Source organism: Procambarus clarkii, chromosome 18 (assembly GCF_040958095.1).
Source record: "Procambarus clarkii isolate CNS0578487 chromosome 18, FALCON_Pclarkii_2.0, whole genome shotgun sequence".
NCBI lineage: Eukaryota > Metazoa > Arthropoda > Malacostraca > Decapoda > Cambaridae > Procambarus > Procambarus clarkii.
In genome coordinates, this window is record NC_091167.1 from 42,989,133 (window position 1) to 43,007,872 (window position 18,740).

Here is an 18,740-nt window from a genome sequence, read left to right on the forward strand (position 1 = left end):
TTATTCATGTACTTTTTGAGATTTGGACACCATACAACTGCTGCATATTCCAATTTTGGTCTCAAAAAAGTCGTGAACAGTTTCTTTAGTATTTCACCATCAATATAATTAAAAGCAAGCCTGAAATTGGAAAGCGATGCATATGCTCCTCTCACAATGTTCTTTGTGTTCCTCTGGTGATAGCTTTCTATCCAAAACCACCCCTAGGTCTTGTTCTTTTTTAGAGTTCTATAATTCCATTCCACATAATTTGTAAGTTGTGAGTGGTCTATTTTCTCCGAATCCACATTCCATAACACAGCATTTATTCACATTGAATTCCATTTGCCAGTTTACACTCCAAGCACTTATTTTATCTAGATTGATTTGAAGGGCATTACAATCGTCTGCACCTTCTGTCTTTCCCGGTATCTTAGCATCATCTGCAAACATGTTCAAATAATCCTGTATTCCTTCTGGTAGATCGTTTATGTAGACGATAACATTACTGGTGCAAGAACTGAACTCTGTGGTACTCCGCTAGTAACACTCCTCCATTCAGATACATTGGCTCTGATTACTGCCCTCATCTTAAAGCAACTAGAAAGTTTTTCACCCATGTCAGAAGTTTCCTTGTCACTCCTCCAGCATGTTCCAGTTTCCAGAACAGCCTCTTGTGTGGGACTGTCAAAAGGCTTTTTTAGGTCCAGATAGACAGTCATCCCAACCACCTCTTTCCTTTATTATCTCTGTGACTATCCTAAAAACTAAGTAAATTTGTTACACAGGATATTCTTGTTCGAAAACCATACTGTTTGTCCGTTATTATATCTACTCTCTAGGTGTTCAACTTATTTGACTTTAACTATTGTTTCTAGTGTTATGACTGTACCATGCTTGTTAATGATACGGGTCTATAATTTAGAAGTTCCTCTCTACTACCAATTTTGTAGATTATTATGTTTTCCGTTTTCTATATATCTGCTAAGATTCCTGTGCAGACACCCAGAGGTAGACCTCTTCACGTCCGCATGGTCTTGGCATCTCCCATTGTACATGGCGCCATTCCCCGACTGCGAGGTTTCGTGGTGGACGTTTTTCAGCTGGACTGGTTGCAATGGGGGTTCCTGTAACTTTTCCTCCCAGTCCAGCTGTTGCTACGGGTTCTAGCTAGAATGGAATCCTATTGGGGAGAGTTATTCTGGTCCCATGGTGACCAGCTCAGTCTTGATTTTAGACACTGCTTGCTCGGTGTCTGAATCTGGGCATTTTTCTGTGGCTCTGCCTCTTTCAGGTGGTTGGGTCAGTGAGGTGCCTCGCTGGTTCGACTTACTCCTCCGGGTTACGTGTCTAGCATTTCTAAAGAGTGTATATCGCCATTTGTATGGTGATCTGGTGGCTTCTTTCATTGTGACCCGCCTGCGGTTTACATCCTAGCTACAGTATGAAGTCTCTTGGCGGTGTTTCTGCCATTTTCTTTCTCTTCATCGGATTTTGTCAGTGCTGGACCAGGTTGTTTTGTCCTTTCTCTCTTGGTTTATTCTGGATCAGCATCTCATGCCGAATACTGTCGCTTTGTATTGTGAAGCGCTGGCAGAGCCACTGCTGCTTGCATTCAGGGTGGATGTCCCTTCTGCTCCATTCCGCAAGCTTTCTCGTGCATTTTTCACCTCCAGTCTGCTCATGTGCCGTCTGAGCCTTCTTGATCTTTGGACCGAGTTCTTATATTGCATCTTCACATCAGTTTGTGATGGTCCCTCGGTTCGTGTTGTTTTGTTGGCCTTGGCCTCTGGTGGTCGTTTTGTTTGTTGGCAGCCAGCTCCTCCTTTCCTGGTGAAGAATGAGATGGTGGGCTTCTGGAGGGATCTGTTGGTTGTGGATGCTTGGTTGGTTAGACCAGGGGTGCCGCACGTGCTGTGTCCAGTGACGGCTTTATGCTCCTCCTTGCAGGGCCCCCGTTACTGTGTCAGTGGCCATGCTCTGGGCTGAGGAGGCATCCCTGGTTCTCAGTTCCAGGGCTCGTGGGTCTCAGGTTGTCCATGGTGTCTTCAAGTCTAGTCAGCCTGCTGTCTACCCTCGTGCCTATGATGTTTGGATGTATGCCGCTCTTTTGGCTGACTTTGGACGATTTTCGGGCTTGGGGGTTTTGGGGTCAGTCATGGTCCTGGCTGCCGGAACTCATGACTGTCCCAGGCCCTCTGCTGCTTTGTGTTGCGCTGTAGGGCTGCCGCCTCCCGGGTTCTTCCCTGTTTTCCCTTCTCTGTGGGTAGTTTGCTTCAGAAACTGACGGGGCTCCCAACAGAAAACTAGCTTTGAATGTAATGAAAAGCCAGTTTCTGGGTGAGCCCCCGCAGGCTCCCTGACACCGTCTCTCCCTCCGGTCGGAGGTTTTTCATCATTCAAATAACTGGATGGTGGCGGCCTGACTTATCCAGGCTGCGGCTCCTTCTCTTCCCTACGGGTGGGTTGGGGGGGTGGAGCTAACGAGCAGGGGGGGTTAGTTGAACGAAGTGTTGTTTGTTTGCTTGCTTTCTGGTGGAGTTCTTTTGTGCTTGTGAGGACGTATCTCACAATTTTCAACCAGACTGTGTTCTGTTTTGATTTGCTTGCCTTTCTGGGTCCTTCCCTGTTTGATGGCAAGATGCCATACTTTAAATGTAAAGTGTTCATGGGCCATTGCTCCCTGTGCCTCTCTTAGGGGGCCCAGTTGTGGCTCGTGGACCCTGGCAGGCAATACAGGAACTCTGCGACTGATGACACTCAAGTACAGTAGTGTGGCAATTGAGTATGATAGCTTCAGGAAGTCTCCGAGGCTCACCCAGAAACTGGAGTTTCATTACATTCAACACTGGTTTTCAGTGGAGAGCCCCTTTCGGGTCCCTGGAGTTTACTTTGGGCTGATATGTATATATTATTCTGTAGCAACAGTCAATTTGATTGAAGTTCTAACCTACTAGGGGACCACGAGCCAGAACCTGGCCCCCTCAGAGAGGCACAAGAAGAGCATTGGCTTATAGACACTCACCGTGTGGTTGGAAGCAGTCTATATCTGCCATCTACTGAGTCAGGCACCCAGAAAGGTAGGAATTCCAAAACTAACTCCACCTGGTGAAAATTGCAAACCGAAAGCAGAACTAGCAAGCAGAGCTTCTCAATCAGAAAACAAGCAAATAAGCATGACGTCACCACAACCACTGTGCCGCTGTCTGCACAGCTCCCTCCTTCCCGGGAGGGAAACGGTGAACCCCAGACCCCTTGCGCCGGCTACCCAATCTCAGTTCTGAGGCTGTTGTGTTCCATGGCGGTCGTTCGACTCTGGCTCCTGTCTCTGTGCAGTGCTGTCCCCTGGCTGTGTGGTTCTGCTGTGTTGTGGTGTGCGAACCAGGAGTAATTTCAGAAGTACTGGGACTGCATGCGCATAGGGCTATCTTCCTTAGGTGCCCTGTAAGTACTGCCCTTGCAGCTTGAGGTTGCCTTTCACAAGTCACTTGGGAACTATCTCCATTGGGATCTTTTACTGCTCAGTGATTGCCCGCCCTTGGGGTCAGCTGGGGTTTTCTTAGCCTCAGTTTGGCCCTGGGTAGGAGGTAGTATCGTCGCTGGTAGAGGCAGAAGGTATTCTGCTGTTTGTCTTATTATATCATTGCAGCGGCTCTGTTTCCCCTGGAGACGTTGCGCTTTTGTGGGGTTTTCTTTTCTTTTTCTTTTTGCCTGGTGAGGGGTCTGTCCCTTAGTCTTAGTTCACCCTGTTATTCTGGTGATCCTCCGCTCAGCCCCCCTGTGATTGTACTCAGTCGCAGGGGTTCAGCTTTATTTGTTCTCTTGGTAGTTTTGGGCACCAGTTAGCAGTACCTTGTCTGGGCTTCCTATAGCAGTCAGCCTAAAGGACCTGGAAAACCCCACTGGAGCTCATTGGTCCGATGGATGCATCCTCTGAGTCACATCTCGCTTCGTGCAAGTTTGAAGGTTGCTCTGTTCTCTTCTCTCAGGTTGACACTCACCATTTTTGCTTCTGTCATTCTGCCTGCTGGGTTGATGACACCTTTGACCTGGAGCCCTGCGAGTGGTGTTCCTTGCTGGTGCTCCATTCACCCAGTCTTGATCTTGGGTTCAGGCAGCTTCGGCATTGAATGCGAATCCAGGTTGCCTACCTGGATACCCTGAGGCTGCCCCATTTTCGTGTCGGTCAGTGTTGCCCTTCTCTCCCTTGCTCCCGACTTCCTGATGCTTGTGGAGTTCAGGGGCAGGATGGGGTATCATTGGTGAGAGACTTGGACAGCTTTGGGGGCTGCCCCATCTGGGTCGGGGACGGAGGCAATTGAGCCTGTTCCTTCTGCCAAGGCTTCTGGGTCTTACCAACCTTCCTTCTGCCTTTCCATTAGGCTCTGTCTTTTCTCCAAGGGCAGAGGGCGTGGAGGTTGACTCTGCCCTGGGGCCTGTCGGGGGGATTCTTGGGGCTTTGGGGGGAACCTGCTCACAGTGTTGGGCCATTGCACCTTCTGGGTGGGGTGTTTGTCCCCTCCTTCCCGGCTGCGGGGGATTTTCCACATTAACGGGTGTGTTTTGGTGCATTTGCACCAGGTGCATTGCTTTTTGGCTGCTTTCTTTTGGATGGCCATTTTCCTGTGAGTGTCTCTGTGGTTTGCCACCAGGGCGGTGTTACATTTTGTTTATATGTGGCTGTGTGTGGGCTCACGATTTTTGGACATTTGTCGCCTCCTACTGGAGGTTTTATCCTCCTGCTGCTGTTTCTCTGTATGTTGGTATGATTGTGTGTGTGTGTGTGTTGCTGTATGTGTAATTGTGTGTGTGTGTGTTTTCTGGCCACCTGTTTACGTTTTTCTTCCACCGGCGTGTGTGGTGGTTCAGGCTTCCCCTGAGTGCGTTTCTGGGTTCCCTTGGGTATTTTGGCTTCGTTTTCAGGTTTCCTCCGGATTTTCAATGGGAGAGGTTTAGGGGCCCTTGGTGGCTCTCTCCTGTATGCACAGGTCTTGGCCTCTCCTCAGGTCCTAGCCTCTTCTGAGTGTCGTTCCCTGTCCCCATCCTGGGGGTCTTCGGTGGTTTCTGGGGTCTTCCTGGCTTGCAGACAACTTTGCTTAGGCCTGGGCCCCTGGCTTTTCGTTTTTTCATAGTCTGTCAGTTTTAGTTGGCAGTTGTGTTTTCTGCTGTTTTGCAGGAGGCTTCTGCTTGTTGCCTTCCTCTTGCTGCTTTTTGCTGGTCCGAGGAGGGCATTTCTCGCACTCCTGGACTGGTTGGGGGGAGGGCACTTGACAGGGCACTGGGGGAGGGGTGGATGGGGCTGTTTGCTCACGCCTAGTCCCGCACTTCATGGGCGTTTTGGATTGTCTCCTCCTGTCTGTAGTGGAGTTGGGTGGCTCCTCCTCCTCCTCCGGGTGGTTCAGGGCTCATGCGGCTGGGCTCTTCCCCATGTGTTTCGTCGGGTCATCTTGGAGTGGGTGCGCTTCAGAGTGGTCATTCGACCTCAAGCTCCGGTGGGTTCCCACTTGTTTCCAGTACCGGAATGGGTCTGTGCAGTTCTGCGGTTCATTCTGGACTTGTCCCGTTTGAACCACTTAATTCCTTGCCCCTCCTTTTTTGGATGACTTCTATATCCCCATTTCCGGCTTCTTTTGGAGCTGGGGTGTCGGATGGTGTCCCAGGCGTCATAGGGCAACTGGCTTCACGCTTTTGTTGCCTTTTGGTTTGGCCCTGGCATCTCACGTATTCCACATCTTACCTGGTTCATGGTGGCCTGTCTTAGTCTGCTAGGGATTCAGGTGGCCTACCTCAACTTCTGGTTGATGTGGGGTTCCCAGCCGGTCTGCTTGTCTGCTTGACAGAGGGGTGGTTCCTCCCTAGCTCGCCAGGTTCAGGTTCCTGGTTTCCTGGGGATAGTCCTACCTTGTTCCTTCTCCGGTTCGGACCTGGCTGGGTCTTGTGTGGCAATCTCAGACCACTTCTTTATCTCTCCCTTTGGAGTCGCTGCTGCGACTGCTGTCTGCCTTTGGCTGTTTCTGGGGAGCTCCCAGGTTACTCGTCAGTTGCTCGAGCAGCTGTGCAGGAGTTTGCACTTTGCTGTGCTGGTTTACCCACAGGGTCGGGTCTGGCTTTTGCATCTGTTCTGGTTCCTTTGGAGACATCCCTTCTACTGCTCTCACGATCACTGAGCTCGTCCTTTGGGGCAGCAGTGCTGCCTCCATGCAGCAGGCAAGCAAGGCCTCAGCCTTGCATTGGCTGCTGCATGTCCGGCTTCCTCTTCGGGTTTTTCAGGGTTTAGTGTCGTTGCGCGCCTACCCGAGCCCTCGCTCGATGTGTTCACGGATGCCTCGTCTCTCAGCTGGGTCTTTGTGACCAGTGCTCACCAGGTCGGCCGAGGTCGATGGAGTCTGTCCTTCCGTCGGGCTCACAGCACGATGTAGGAGTTCGCGGCTGTGTGGCAGTCGCTTTGGAAGGTTTGCGTTGCTCACAAATTGCCGTAGGCTCCATTCAGACTGCACCCTGGCAGTTCATTGCCTGAACTGTGGGGGGGGGGGGAGGTTGATGCGGTCCTTGGCTCTTTGGGGCTACTGTAGTCGCTTTGGGTGACTTATCTGCTGGATTCTCAGGGTTTGGCTCTCCTGACAGTTCATATTCGGGGAGTGTCCAACAGCCTGTCTCGGTTCATTCCTGTCTCCAGAATGGACCATCGATACTGACTCGTTCAGTTGGCTTTGCCGGAGGTGGATCTCTTCGTGTCAGCATGGTGAAGGCATCGCCCATTATATGTGGCATTCTTCCCCATCTGCGAAGTCGTCGGGGTCGATGCCTTTCGGCTGAACTGCTCGAGGTGGGGTTACTTGTACCTCTTTCCCCTGTTCGGTTTTTGCTCCGGGTCCTGGTTCACTTGAAGACTTACCAGAGGAGGGTAATCCTGTTGGCCCCTTGGTGGCTGGCTCAGCCTTGGTTTCAGGTGCTGCTTGCTCAGTGTCCAAATCCGTGGGTCTTCCCAGCTTCACCTCTTTCAGCAGATCAGTCCGGTCCGGTACGTGGCTGGTTCGATCTTCTCCAATCTTCATGTCTGGTCTTTTTTTTGACGTGTGTTTATCACCACTTGTATGGTGATCAGGTGGCTTCATTGATGGTGTCCCACCTGCGAATTTCATCTCGGTGGCAGTTTGACGGTTCCTGACGGTCCTTTCCCGGTTTTTTGTCTCTTCATAGGATGTCTTCTATTTCTGATTGGGTTGTTTTGTCCTTTCTCTCTCGGTTGTTTCCGTCATCTTATGCTGAATACGGTCGCCTCGTATCATGGGTCGTTGGCGAAGCAGTGTCTGCTTGCGCTCTGGGTGGATGTCACTTCTGCTTCATTTCACAAGCTTTCTCAGTTGTTGTTTCACCTTCTGGCCTGCTCATGAGCTGCTTGAGCCATCCTGGCCTTTGTACTGGGTGCTCTCTTCTTTCTCTCTCTTTTCTCCTTGGTTTGTTGTGGCCCCTTTCGGTTCAGGACTGTTTTTCTAAGGCTTTTTTTTTTTTTTCTTGTTGGTATTGGCCTCTGAAGGTCGGGTCAGGGAGCTTTGTGCCTTCCTCCTGCAAAGGGGTTCCTGGCCTTTTGGTCCTGGTGCTCGGTTTGTTTGTTTGCAGCCATTTCCTTCTTTTGTGGTAAAGAATGAGACTGCTGCTTTCCGGAGGGGTCCTTGGGTTGTTGCTTGGTTGGTTGGTTCGGCCGGGGGTGCATAATGTATTGTGTCCGGTTGCGGCTCTTCGCCGTTACTTGCGCTCCACGCCACCATGATGCTGTGGTGACATCATGCTTGTTTTCTTGTTTTCTGATTGGGAAATTATGCTTGCTGGTTCGGCTTTCGGTTTGCAATTTTCGCCAAGTGTAGTTTTTGGAATTCCTACCTTTCTAGGTACCTGACATGGTAGATGGCAGACATAGACTGCTTCCAACCACTCGAGGGTGTCTATAGGCCATTGCTTCTCTTGCCTCTCTGAAGGGGCCAGGTTGTGGCTCGTGGTTCCCGGTAAGTTAGAACTCCAATCGAATTGACCATTGTCACGGTTTTATATATACATATCAGCCCATTAAGCTCCGGGGAGTGTCCGGGTCTCACCCAGAAAATTACTTTCGTTACATTCAACGTTGGTTTTTTATCCTTCATATTTAATAGTTTATATTGTACTGTAAATAAAGTTTTTATTGTATTCATTATACAATATAGTACAGTATCTAAATGAGATTTTGATAATATATATTATGCCATTTATAATATACATCATATATGTGATTTTTTCTGAAGGGCTTGGCAAAGAAGCTTCGTTCCTGTGGGATTAATACTGAAGCATTAGACAATGGTGAGAGTTGTGATCATTGCATTGAATATTATGAAAAGGAGAAGAGAGTGGTTCTCACCCGTGGTGTATCATACACCCGACTGTGCAAATACATTCCTGCCGAGTTTGTATACTGTGTTCAAAGTGAGGTGAGTCAATCAAGAAAATCATTATCTTCAAATCAGATATAAGTAATAATTAAAAATTTTTTATTTTGAGATGTATAATCTTAATTTACTATAATGAATATGTATACTGTATATTTATCCCTTCTGCTGTGCATCCTTGGTGAATCAGGTGCCTTTGATGTTGTTCGCCTTATGCACTTTTGTTCTTGTATTGGCATCCTTAGTGATATTTAGCGCCTTTTGAATATCCCGCACTTTTGACAGTGCTACATAGCCTTCCCGACTTGGTGCCTTTTTTTTTATAATTATGTTCAGAAACAGGTGGTGGGAAACGACTCTGGCGCAGTTACGTATTGGTCATACCTGCTTAACTCGCAGGCAGTTAATGGTATGCCGCCCGGTTTTCTTTATTGTCCAAACTGCATTGTCCCTCTTAAGGTCACACATATGTGACCTTATGTTAAATGTCCTGACTTCCAGGATGTGACTGTGTCTTGCTTCCCAACTGTCCCTCGTGGTCACCTGTCCCTTGATAGCATCCTTGGTGAATTAGATGCCTTTGATGTTGTTTGCCTTATGCACTTTTGTTCTTGTATTGGCATCCTTAGTGATATATAGCGCCTTTTGAATATCTAGCACTTTTGACGGTGCTACATAGCCTCCCCGACTTGGTGCCTTCTTTTGATAATTATTTATGTTCGGAAACCAAAAAAGTACAAAAACAATGAAATTCTTTACAAAGAATTCAAGCGCGGTCGTCACTGGGCAGATAGGCGGGATACACTGGTAAACAAAAGCCCCGCGCCCCAGCACCACGTGCTTGTTCGACCCAGACATGTATCAACAGATGTCGTATTTCAAGGTAAACGATGTACATCGATTCAAATTTTACGATGTTCATTCTGAAACTGTTCATTTCATCTTTGATATTGAGTATATACCACTTACAGTATACTGGGTGGCTGTGCCACCGAAGGCTGGCACAGCCTTCGGTGCCGTCTGTTTCTGTGCGGCGCGGGGATCGCCCTGTGTGTCATTTAGATGCTCGTAAGGTGCGTCGGCCCTTTCGCGGTCTGTCCCATTAATGGGAAGGTGGGAGGAAGCCGGATGCTTGGATGGTGTCCCTGGACCTGAAGGACGTGTATTGGCAAGTCCTTATTCATCCGAGGTTCAGGGACTGGCTCGGTTTTGTTGTAGGGCATCGAGGTTACTGCTTTCGTTGCCTTCCATTCGGCTTGAATCTGGTGCCATGCGTTTTCCCATGCATTACTTGGGTCATGATGGCCCGCCTAAATCTGTTCGGTGTTCAGGTTCTGGCCTACCTCGATGTCTGGCAGGTTGGGATCCCAACCAGCCCGCGTGTCTGCTCCCCAGGGATTTGGTTCTTTCCTAGCTTTCTGGGTTTGGGTTCTTGGTGAACTGGCGGAAGTCCCATCTAGTTCCCTCTCAGGTTCAGTCTTGGCTGGGTCTTGTGTGGGACACTCGGGCCACTTCCTTGTCTCTTCCTCCAGTGGCTCTGCTTCGCCTGCATTCTCGCCTTCATCTATTCCTGAAGGGCTCCCGAGTCATGTGGCGGTTGCTTGAGGGTTTGTGCAGGAGCCTGAACTTTGCCATGATGATCTACCCGCCGAGTAGGCTGTAGCTTCGTTGGCTGTTCTGGTTCCTTTGGGACCGTCACTTCCGCCTCTCTCACAATTGCTGGATTCAGCCTCCGGGGGCTTTGTGGCGGTTGCTGCGTCACCAACTTCCTATTCATGTTTTTTGGGGTTCAGTACCTCCCCGAGCTCTCACTTGATGTGTTCACGGACGTGTCGTTTCTTGGCTGGGGCTTTGTGACCAGTGCTTGCTAAGCAGGCCAGGGGTGGTGGGGTCTGTCCCTTCGTCGGGCTCACAGCATGGTGCAGGGAGTTCGCGGCTGTGTGGATGTCACTCCGGTGGATTCTGGTCACTCGCGGATCAACGATCCGGCTCCATTAGGACTTTTCCCTGGTGGTTCATTACCTGAACCGTGGGGGTTTGATACTGTCCTTGGTTCTTTGGGGCTGGTCACTTCGGGTGATTCATCTGCCGAGTTCTCGGGGTTTGACTCTCCTGGCAGTTCACGTTCAGGGGGTTTCCATTGTCCTGGCGGACAGCCTGTCCTGCTTCGTTTCCCTTTCCACTGAGTGGACAGTCGACACCGTTCTGGTAGGCCATGGTGTGAATGAGGGAGTGAGGGAATGAGGGAGCCGGTCGGCCGAGCGGACAGCACGTGGGACTTGTGATCCTGTGGTCCTGGGTTTGATCCCAGGTGCCGGCGAGAAACAATGGGCTGAGTTTCTTTCACCCTATGCCCCTGTTACCTAGCAGTAAAATAGGTACCTGGGTGTTAGTCAGCTGTCACGGGCTGGGGGTGGAGGCCTGGTCGAGGACCGGGCCGCGGGGACACTAAAAAAAAAAAAGCCTCGAAATCATCTCAAGATAACCTCAAGATAACCAAATCGTTCAGTTGGCTCTGCCAGACGTTCGGGACTCCGGAGGTGGACCTCTTCGCGTCGGCATGGTCGAGGCATCTCCCGGTATACGTTGCGCCCTTCCCCAACTGCAAGGCTGTTGAGGTCGATGCCTTCAGGCTGGATTGGGCAAGGTGGGGTTACCTGTACCTCTTTCCCCCGGTTTAGCTGTTGCTCCGGGTCCTGGCTCGTTTGGAGACTTACCAGGGGAAAGTTGTCCTTCTGGCTCCTTGGTAGCCGGCCCATCCTTGGTTTCAGGCGCTGCTTGCTTGGTGTCTGAACCCGAGGGTCTTCCTGCGGCTCTGCCTCTTTCAGCAGATCCATCCAGCCCGTTACGTGGCTGGTTCGTTCTTCTCCTTGAGTCTTTGCATCTGGAGTTTCTGACTCTAGTCTATTGTAACTTGTATGGAGCACAGGTGGCTTCGCTGTTGGTCTCCCACGTGCGTGCTTCGTCTAGGCGGCAGTATGAAGTTTCCTGGCGGTTCTTCAGGTTTTTCCTATTACTGCATAGCTGTACTTCCGTCTCTGATAGGGTTGTTTTGTCCTTCCTTTCATGGTTATTTCAGGACTCATCTTATGCTGAATACTATCACCTCATATTGTGCGGCGCTGGCGGAGCCGCTCCAGCTTGCGTTCGGTATTGCTGTTACTTGTGCTCTGTTCCGCAAGTTGCCTCGTGCTTTGTTTCACCTCGAGCCTTCTCATGCTCTGCCTTAGCCATCACGGTCTTTGGACCATGTGCTGTCTTTTCTTTCTTCTCCTCAGTTTGTTGTGGCCCCTTCGGTTCAGGACTGTTTTTCTAAGGCTCTCTTTTTCCTGTTGGTGTTGGCCTCTGGGGGGTCGGGTTGGGGAGCTTCATGCTCTCCTCCGGCACAGGGGTTTCTGCTCTTTTGGTCCTGTGGTAGGTTTGTTTGGTTGCAGCCTTCTCCTCCTTTTCTGGCGAAGAATGAGACTGCTGCTTTCTGGAGGGGTCCTTGGGTTGTTGATGCTTGGTTGGTCAGGCCAATCTGACCTTGGGGTGTGCATCGTGTGTTGTGTTTGGTTGCGGCTCTCCGCCGTTGTCTTCGCGTCTTGGCCTCTCTGGTCGTGGACTCACTTTGGGGCCCGGGTTTCCTGCCTTCCTTCCTGTTACGGGGTTCAGGTCTCCCGGGTCGTTCCCAGGGTCCTTCGGTTTTGCTGGGTATCTTGTTTTTGTGTTAGGGCACATGGCATCCACCTCCCAGTGTTTTCGCATGTTTTGACATCCAGCCTAAGAACTGAAGGATGGATCGCCAGCGTGAGGTTCTGTTGTGTTGGTCTCCCCCCTTCCCCCTCTCAGGGAGGAAAGGATTGTGCAGACAGCGGCGCAACAATGTAATGACATCATGCTCGTTTGCTAATTTTCGTTTGGGAGTTCTGTCCACTTGTTCGGCACTCGGTAGCAATATTTTCACCAGAATAAGGGTTTGTTTTGGGGTGTCAACCTTTCTGGGTGCCAGACCCGGTCGATGGCCAACATAGAATGCTCCAAACCACATGGGGGGCTTCTATAGGCCCCTCATGCCTCTCTGAGGGGGTCAGGTTCTGGCTCATGGTCCCTGGTAGGCAAGAACTCCATGCACATTGACTGATGCCAGAAAGCTAATATATCCATATCAACCTGGATAGCTCCGGGAAGCCTCTGGGTCTCACCCAGAAAATGGCGTTTCATTACATTCAACGGTGTTTTTTTTTTGTCATTCTTGTGTAACTGAGTCAGAACAACAGTGGTGTAAATGTTCCAAGTATCTGAGTGTGATTATTATTATTATTATAAACTGGTTTTCTTCATTTGTATAGTTAAAAATATCTGTCAATTTGAATACAGTACATACATGAGAATAATGTTCATGTAATTATTTTCTCATTATGTGTGGTTATCAGGATGATTATAAATTTCCTTTCCTACTGTAGCTTTGTCTCATAGGTCCATGATAAAAAATCTCTATGAATCTGATTCCCTTAACATTTCTTGTTTTAAATGATGTCCAAGAACTTTGGAATATATTTTGAGACAGTGCTATATATATACATCTCATTACGTGCACACACGGGTGTATACAGTAGTCCTAAGACCTATGGAACTTGTAGAGATAGGAACTTATTAACACTTGTATCCCAAAAACAGTTCAAACCAAATTTTAAAACCGAATAACAATTCCTGGCATCCTGTGCTTTAGAGACTCAAGCTTGTGCCTGTGGAAGTTATGCAATTACAAGATATTACAAAACATCATTATAGGTGCCACTGTAGTAATGATTCAGTCATTATAGTGAACAGCAAAGTCACTAGAAATGTCATAATGCTGATGTTTCACCCTGCAAGCACAGTCATTGAAGTATATACATAAGTACAAAACATTTATGCATATATACTATATATGACTTAATGTGTGAATGTTACTGTATGTGTGTGTGTGTGTGTTTTCCGTATATTTGTATTTCCTGTATTCTGTATATGCCTGGCCACACTAGAGTTTATTTTCAAGCATTACTGGGGGGGGGGGAGTGAAAGGGCTAATGTATGCATGTGAAAGTTCTGGTAAGGCAGCTACACCCTTTAATCATATTAATTGCATCTTTTATTGTAGATGGCCCAAGCGCAACTAGCAGAGATAGTGAAGGTATTCAACATAAAGGTTACCGTAAATGATGTATTTGCAAGGTGCTCAAAGTGCAACTCTCCATCTTACATATGTGTGCCTTCCTCTGTCCTCCTTGCTCTGTCAGAAAAGAAGTGTAGTAGTAGTGTAAGTAAGGCAATAAAAGATGAGTGGGTTGAGTGCCAAGGTGGGCATATTAATCTGGCAACTGGTCTCACAAAAGATGGAGTTATGATTCAAGTGGAACAAATACCTGATTCTGTGTTGCAAAAAACAGAATTATTCTATGTATGCTGTCAGTGTGGGAAGTGCTACTGGGAAGGATCGCATCACAACAGAATTATAGATGGAAGATTGAAGGATATTATCGAAGATGAAAAACCAGGAAATAGTGTTGAGAATTGCCAGATCCTTAGACAGATGTGTGACTGTCCTGTGCAGAGTCCTGCTCAACATGGCAGCAGGGAAGCACCAGCAGAAGCCTCTATACATGTAATGGAGGAACATAAAGCAAACTGCAAATCATTTGCTGATATTCCACTGTCACACAATGAATTATCTGCAAGTTCTGATGTTGAGGTCTGTGATAGTATGAACTGATCGGTAATATAAATCCTTCGTGTAATGACTACGTATGAAAGAAATATTAATGATTATATTTATTAAAAGCACTTAGATAATTTTATTTTTATATTTCGTGATAGCTTAGGAATATGGATTTACCTTTCTTAAAGATTTATGTAGTTGCTCATCAAAATTGTTTGTGAAGACACACATTGTGAACACATACCAGTACATTGTTTTTGAACACATGCATTGTTTTTTAACACATGCATTGTTTTTTAACACGTGCATTGTTTTTTAACATATGCATTGTTTGTGAGCACATACATTGTTTGTGAACACACACATGATTTGTGAACATTGTATGCGAACACACACACAGTGTTTGTGAACACACAATGTGAACACACATTGTGAAAACACATTGTTTTTATACAAATATTTTGTATTCTAGGAATTTTATTGCCAAGAAGAATTTTTTTTTCTGTTATTTTGTAGTGATAAAAGAGTTTGTTCAAGATGTGTGCATAGTATTTTTAGGACAGTGTTATGGGGGGTATTATCTTCACATTTGGTCACATTTTCATTATTAAAATTATCTTTCATGTATAACATAATTGTCAAGCTTTCATGCAGGGTTGTAAAATATTCACATCATTTCTCATCACATCCTGGGTTATGGACACTTTTGCAAAACGGTAGCACAAGACACATATTATGCAACATAGTATATCAAATACATTAGTAATTTTTACAATACAGTAGTGTAAATAAGGAAAGAGAAGAGTGAAGCCTATGAAGCATTAGTAATGCCAGAGAGGACTAGATTTATTGTGTTGGGGTCTATAGTTGATATATGGATCCAGTAATATATAATGTTAGGGCACACACACACATGCACGCACGTATGTACGCACACAGCTATACTCGGAGACGTTGCTCAGTTTTTTATGCAGGTTAATATTTTTTCTATTTAGCACTTCAGGAAGGTTTAAATGGAAATATGTCCTTAGTAGGCAGTCATTGTTGGAGATAATGATACACACAATACACTTCTTGTGTATTGTGTGATACATTTTTTGTATTGCATTTTTGATACAATGAAAGATGTTCAACAGTCACAGTATTCAAGAATTAGTTAATGAACTGTAAACATTTCCCAATATTTCGAAGGCACAAAGAAAAATTTTTACTATACCATCATTGTTGTAAAAGTAATAATTCAATTCCTGCCAACTGGAGATGAGAGTAGGCTAACAGTTACAAAGATTATAGCTTGATAGCCATATTGGTTTAGTGCTTTATTTTAATAATTACTTGACCACAAATATTACATTTGAGTAAATTATAATTGTTAATGACATGCTTCAGGCTATAAATTCCTGACATTAAATTCACCTTCAAGCTATCTATAGGCCCAGATAATGTTGAATCAAAACCAAAATTGTATATTGTACAAATTTATAAATTTAATTATGTACACTGTTTGCATAGAGCTGGGAAAATGTGTGTGACTCTTGAGTAAATTGAATGATGGTGTGAACATGTTGAAGACTGGTTCATCCTTCACGCTGAACTGATGTCTGGACATCTGCTCCACCTGACATTCTCTGCCAAATGTGATGTTGATTTTGACCATTATGTCTTGATTCTCTCGTCTGATATTTTCCTTCAGCAACCCAGATTGATACATTGCCCAGCCCACTTATCACTTGGGGGGGGGGGGTCACAGGGAATTTTATATTTTTCTTCCATTTTCCATTGGCGGTTTGGTTAAGAGGTGCTAGGGGTTGGCTCTTAGTGTGCCTTAACCCTATGGCTGCGCAAGTAATTTTACCATGCAACACTCAGGTGTGCATAAAATAAATTGCTCTGAAAAAATTATTTGTTCTTTTTCCACTGTTAACACTTTGCAGCTCCCGGTGCGCGCGCCCCAGCCTACCTTAAGGTGGGCCAGGCATTTCGCGTGAAAGCACAGCCATACTAAAATGTGTATTCTCTTTTCAGTTTTCTCACCTCAATTTGCACTGTATGTTGTTCATTTTGGTATCAAATTGTATGCAATAGAATTCCCTACAGAAGTATATGCATATAAAGTTAAAAAGCCTGGCGTGCCACACGCAGCAAACCCAAAAATCAGCCAAGCATTACCCGTGAGCAAGCACCCATCTGCACACCCACACTAAGATGTGTTTTTTCACAGCAATTTTCGTGTTACATCGTTCATTTTGGTATCAAAATGTCTGCAATAGAATTCTCGAAAGGGATATACAGTATGCGTATAAGGTCAAAATGAGTGTTACCCACGTGCACGCAACCACTAAAATGTGAATACTCTTTACAGTTTTCTCACGCCAATTGTCGTGTTACATCATTTATTTTGGTACCAAATTGTTCGCAATAGAATTATCTAAAGGGATATATGTATGTAAGGCCAAAAAGCTAGGTGTGCCACCTTCAGCAGACCTGAAAATCGGCCGAGTGTTACCCGTCAATTTTCGTGTTACATCGCTCATTTTAGTATCAATTTGTTTGCAATAGAATTCTCTAAAGGGGGGAAGAGAGAGAGAGATAGATAGAGATATATATATAAGATAAGAATAAATATGCACGTTACCCACAGCAAACTAGAAAATCCACCAAGCGTTACCCATGAGCAAAACAACAGCGTCTCTCTAGGTGATTAACAGTGCACAAACAAGGCTCCATCAAGGAGCATATAATCTCACACAACCAGACCATCACCAGAGACATCTTAACAAGCAATACTGAAATAATCCACCGGTATAACGACAACAGAAGACTGGACAGTCAAATGCAGTCTCCGTGGTGTAGTGGTAAGACTCGCCTGGCGTTCAGCGAGCGCTTTGTCCTGGGTTTGTATCCTGGCTGGGGAGGATTTACTGGGTGCAAATCCTTAACTGTAGCCTCTGTTCAACAGTAAAATGGATATTTGGTTGTAAAAACGATTCTTTGCGGTGGTCGTATTCCAGGGAACATAGGATTAAGGACTTGCCCGAAATGCTACGCGTACTAGTGGCTGTACAAGAATGTAACAACTCTTGTATATATATATAAATAAAAAAATAAAAAAGACATCAGCGAGGACCTATATACACATCAAAAAGTCAAGACCAGCAATCAACAACCAGTTAATTAACACATAATTACATTCTTTCCCTCTTCAAGGCCCCAAACCAACACAGACTAGAAGCAAGAACATAAGCTGCTTATGTTCATGCATGTAATAGCCTATATAATATCCAGTGTTTCATCCACTTGTTCATCTCAATCACATCCTGTACCACCTCACCCCCAAGCGAATACAGTATAAGCCTTTTGCAAAAACATGGTAAATTCTAGAGGCAGATCAAGAGGGCAAAGTAAAATCGCCACCTCCTCCGCCTCATCATGTTCATCCAGAGCAAGAAGCAGAAAGATCAGCAAATCTATTTGTTTCAAGAGCCAGTTCCACTCAACTTCCTCAAGCAACTCTGACTCACCTGTTTGAAGAAAGACTTCAAACAGCAAGATGGAAAAAAATAGATGATGCTTTAGCCTTACCTGATGAACTAGACCAACCTTTCAATCTGAAAGAACTCAGAAGAGCTACAAAGAAAACTAAAAACACAGCTCCAGGTGAGAACAAAATTACTTATAATATGCTGGCCAGGTTAGGAGAAAAGGGTGAAGAAGCATTCTTGAATCTCATCAAAAGAGTATGGGATGACAAGAACTTGACCACTCTTGGAATAGTGCAATTATAGTTCCCGTTCTAAAACTCAAAGACCCAGGAAATCCAAGACCCATCTCATTAACAAGCTGTCTGGCCAAAACTGCGGAAAGAATGGCTCTTAATCGAATTGACTGGAAAGCCAGTCCACTACACCAAAATATGTTTGCTTACAAAAAAAAAAGGTGTGAGAACCACAGAATGCCTTACCTCACTCCTGGATCAAATAAATGACAGATTTCAGGAATCAGGATTTCAGGATTTCAAGTAATCTAGGAATCCTTATTTTTCTTGACCTAGAAAAAGCCTTCAAGCTAGCCAATGCTCCAGCTACACAGTGCTGCCTGGTTGATAAGGTAATCAAAAGACACGCTCTTGCCTTGGTTGGAAGATCCCTTGCGATGTGGTACGAACAAGTCACTGGGTACTACTCATTCAAGCCTGGCAAAGAGACATCCACACATTTTGCAGTAGCCATACACAGACTCAGACTTGGTTACAAGTACTACTGGGAGGTAATAAACTCAATAGTTTAAGAGTGTCATATCTGTGGAACAGATGCAGAAGCACCACTATTGCATTACTTATTGGAATGTGAAGCAACTGAAGCCCTGCACATCAAACTCAACATTAATCCAACAACAGCAGCAGCTGCATTAAATGCAAATTTCACAGCAACTACAGTGATTAGAAAAGCAGTTGAAGAATGAGACACACTAGTGAACATTGTGCATCTACATCCGTCACCAAGATAATGTTAACAAGACTATAACTAGTGTGCTAAAACAGAAGCGAAAAAGAAACCGGAGGGGTGAAGGAGGAAACCCCCACCTCCATTTAAAACTTTGGCCCAAATATTACAGTAACAAGGTTATCGCGAATAATCAAATTCAATTATGTGCTCACTATA

General features: G+C 46.1%; 1 protein-coding gene across 1 annotated transcript in view; it reads left to right on the forward strand.

Annotated features, from left to right (window-relative positions):
- Nbr (exonuclease mut-7 homolog) overlaps window positions 1-17,172 on the forward strand; it is a 23,456-nt gene extending 6,284 nt beyond the window's left edge. Inside the window, exons 3-4 of the mRNA XM_045736865.2 lie at window positions 8,259-8,441; window positions 13,522-17,172. Coding sequence (XP_045592821.2) covers window positions 8,259-8,441; window positions 13,522-14,133 — 795 coding nt within the window. The 3' untranslated portion in view covers window positions 14,134-17,172. The remainder of the gene's footprint in view (window positions 1-8,258; window positions 8,442-13,521) is intronic.
- The last annotated feature ends 1,568 nt before the right edge of the window (window positions 17,173-18,740 follow it).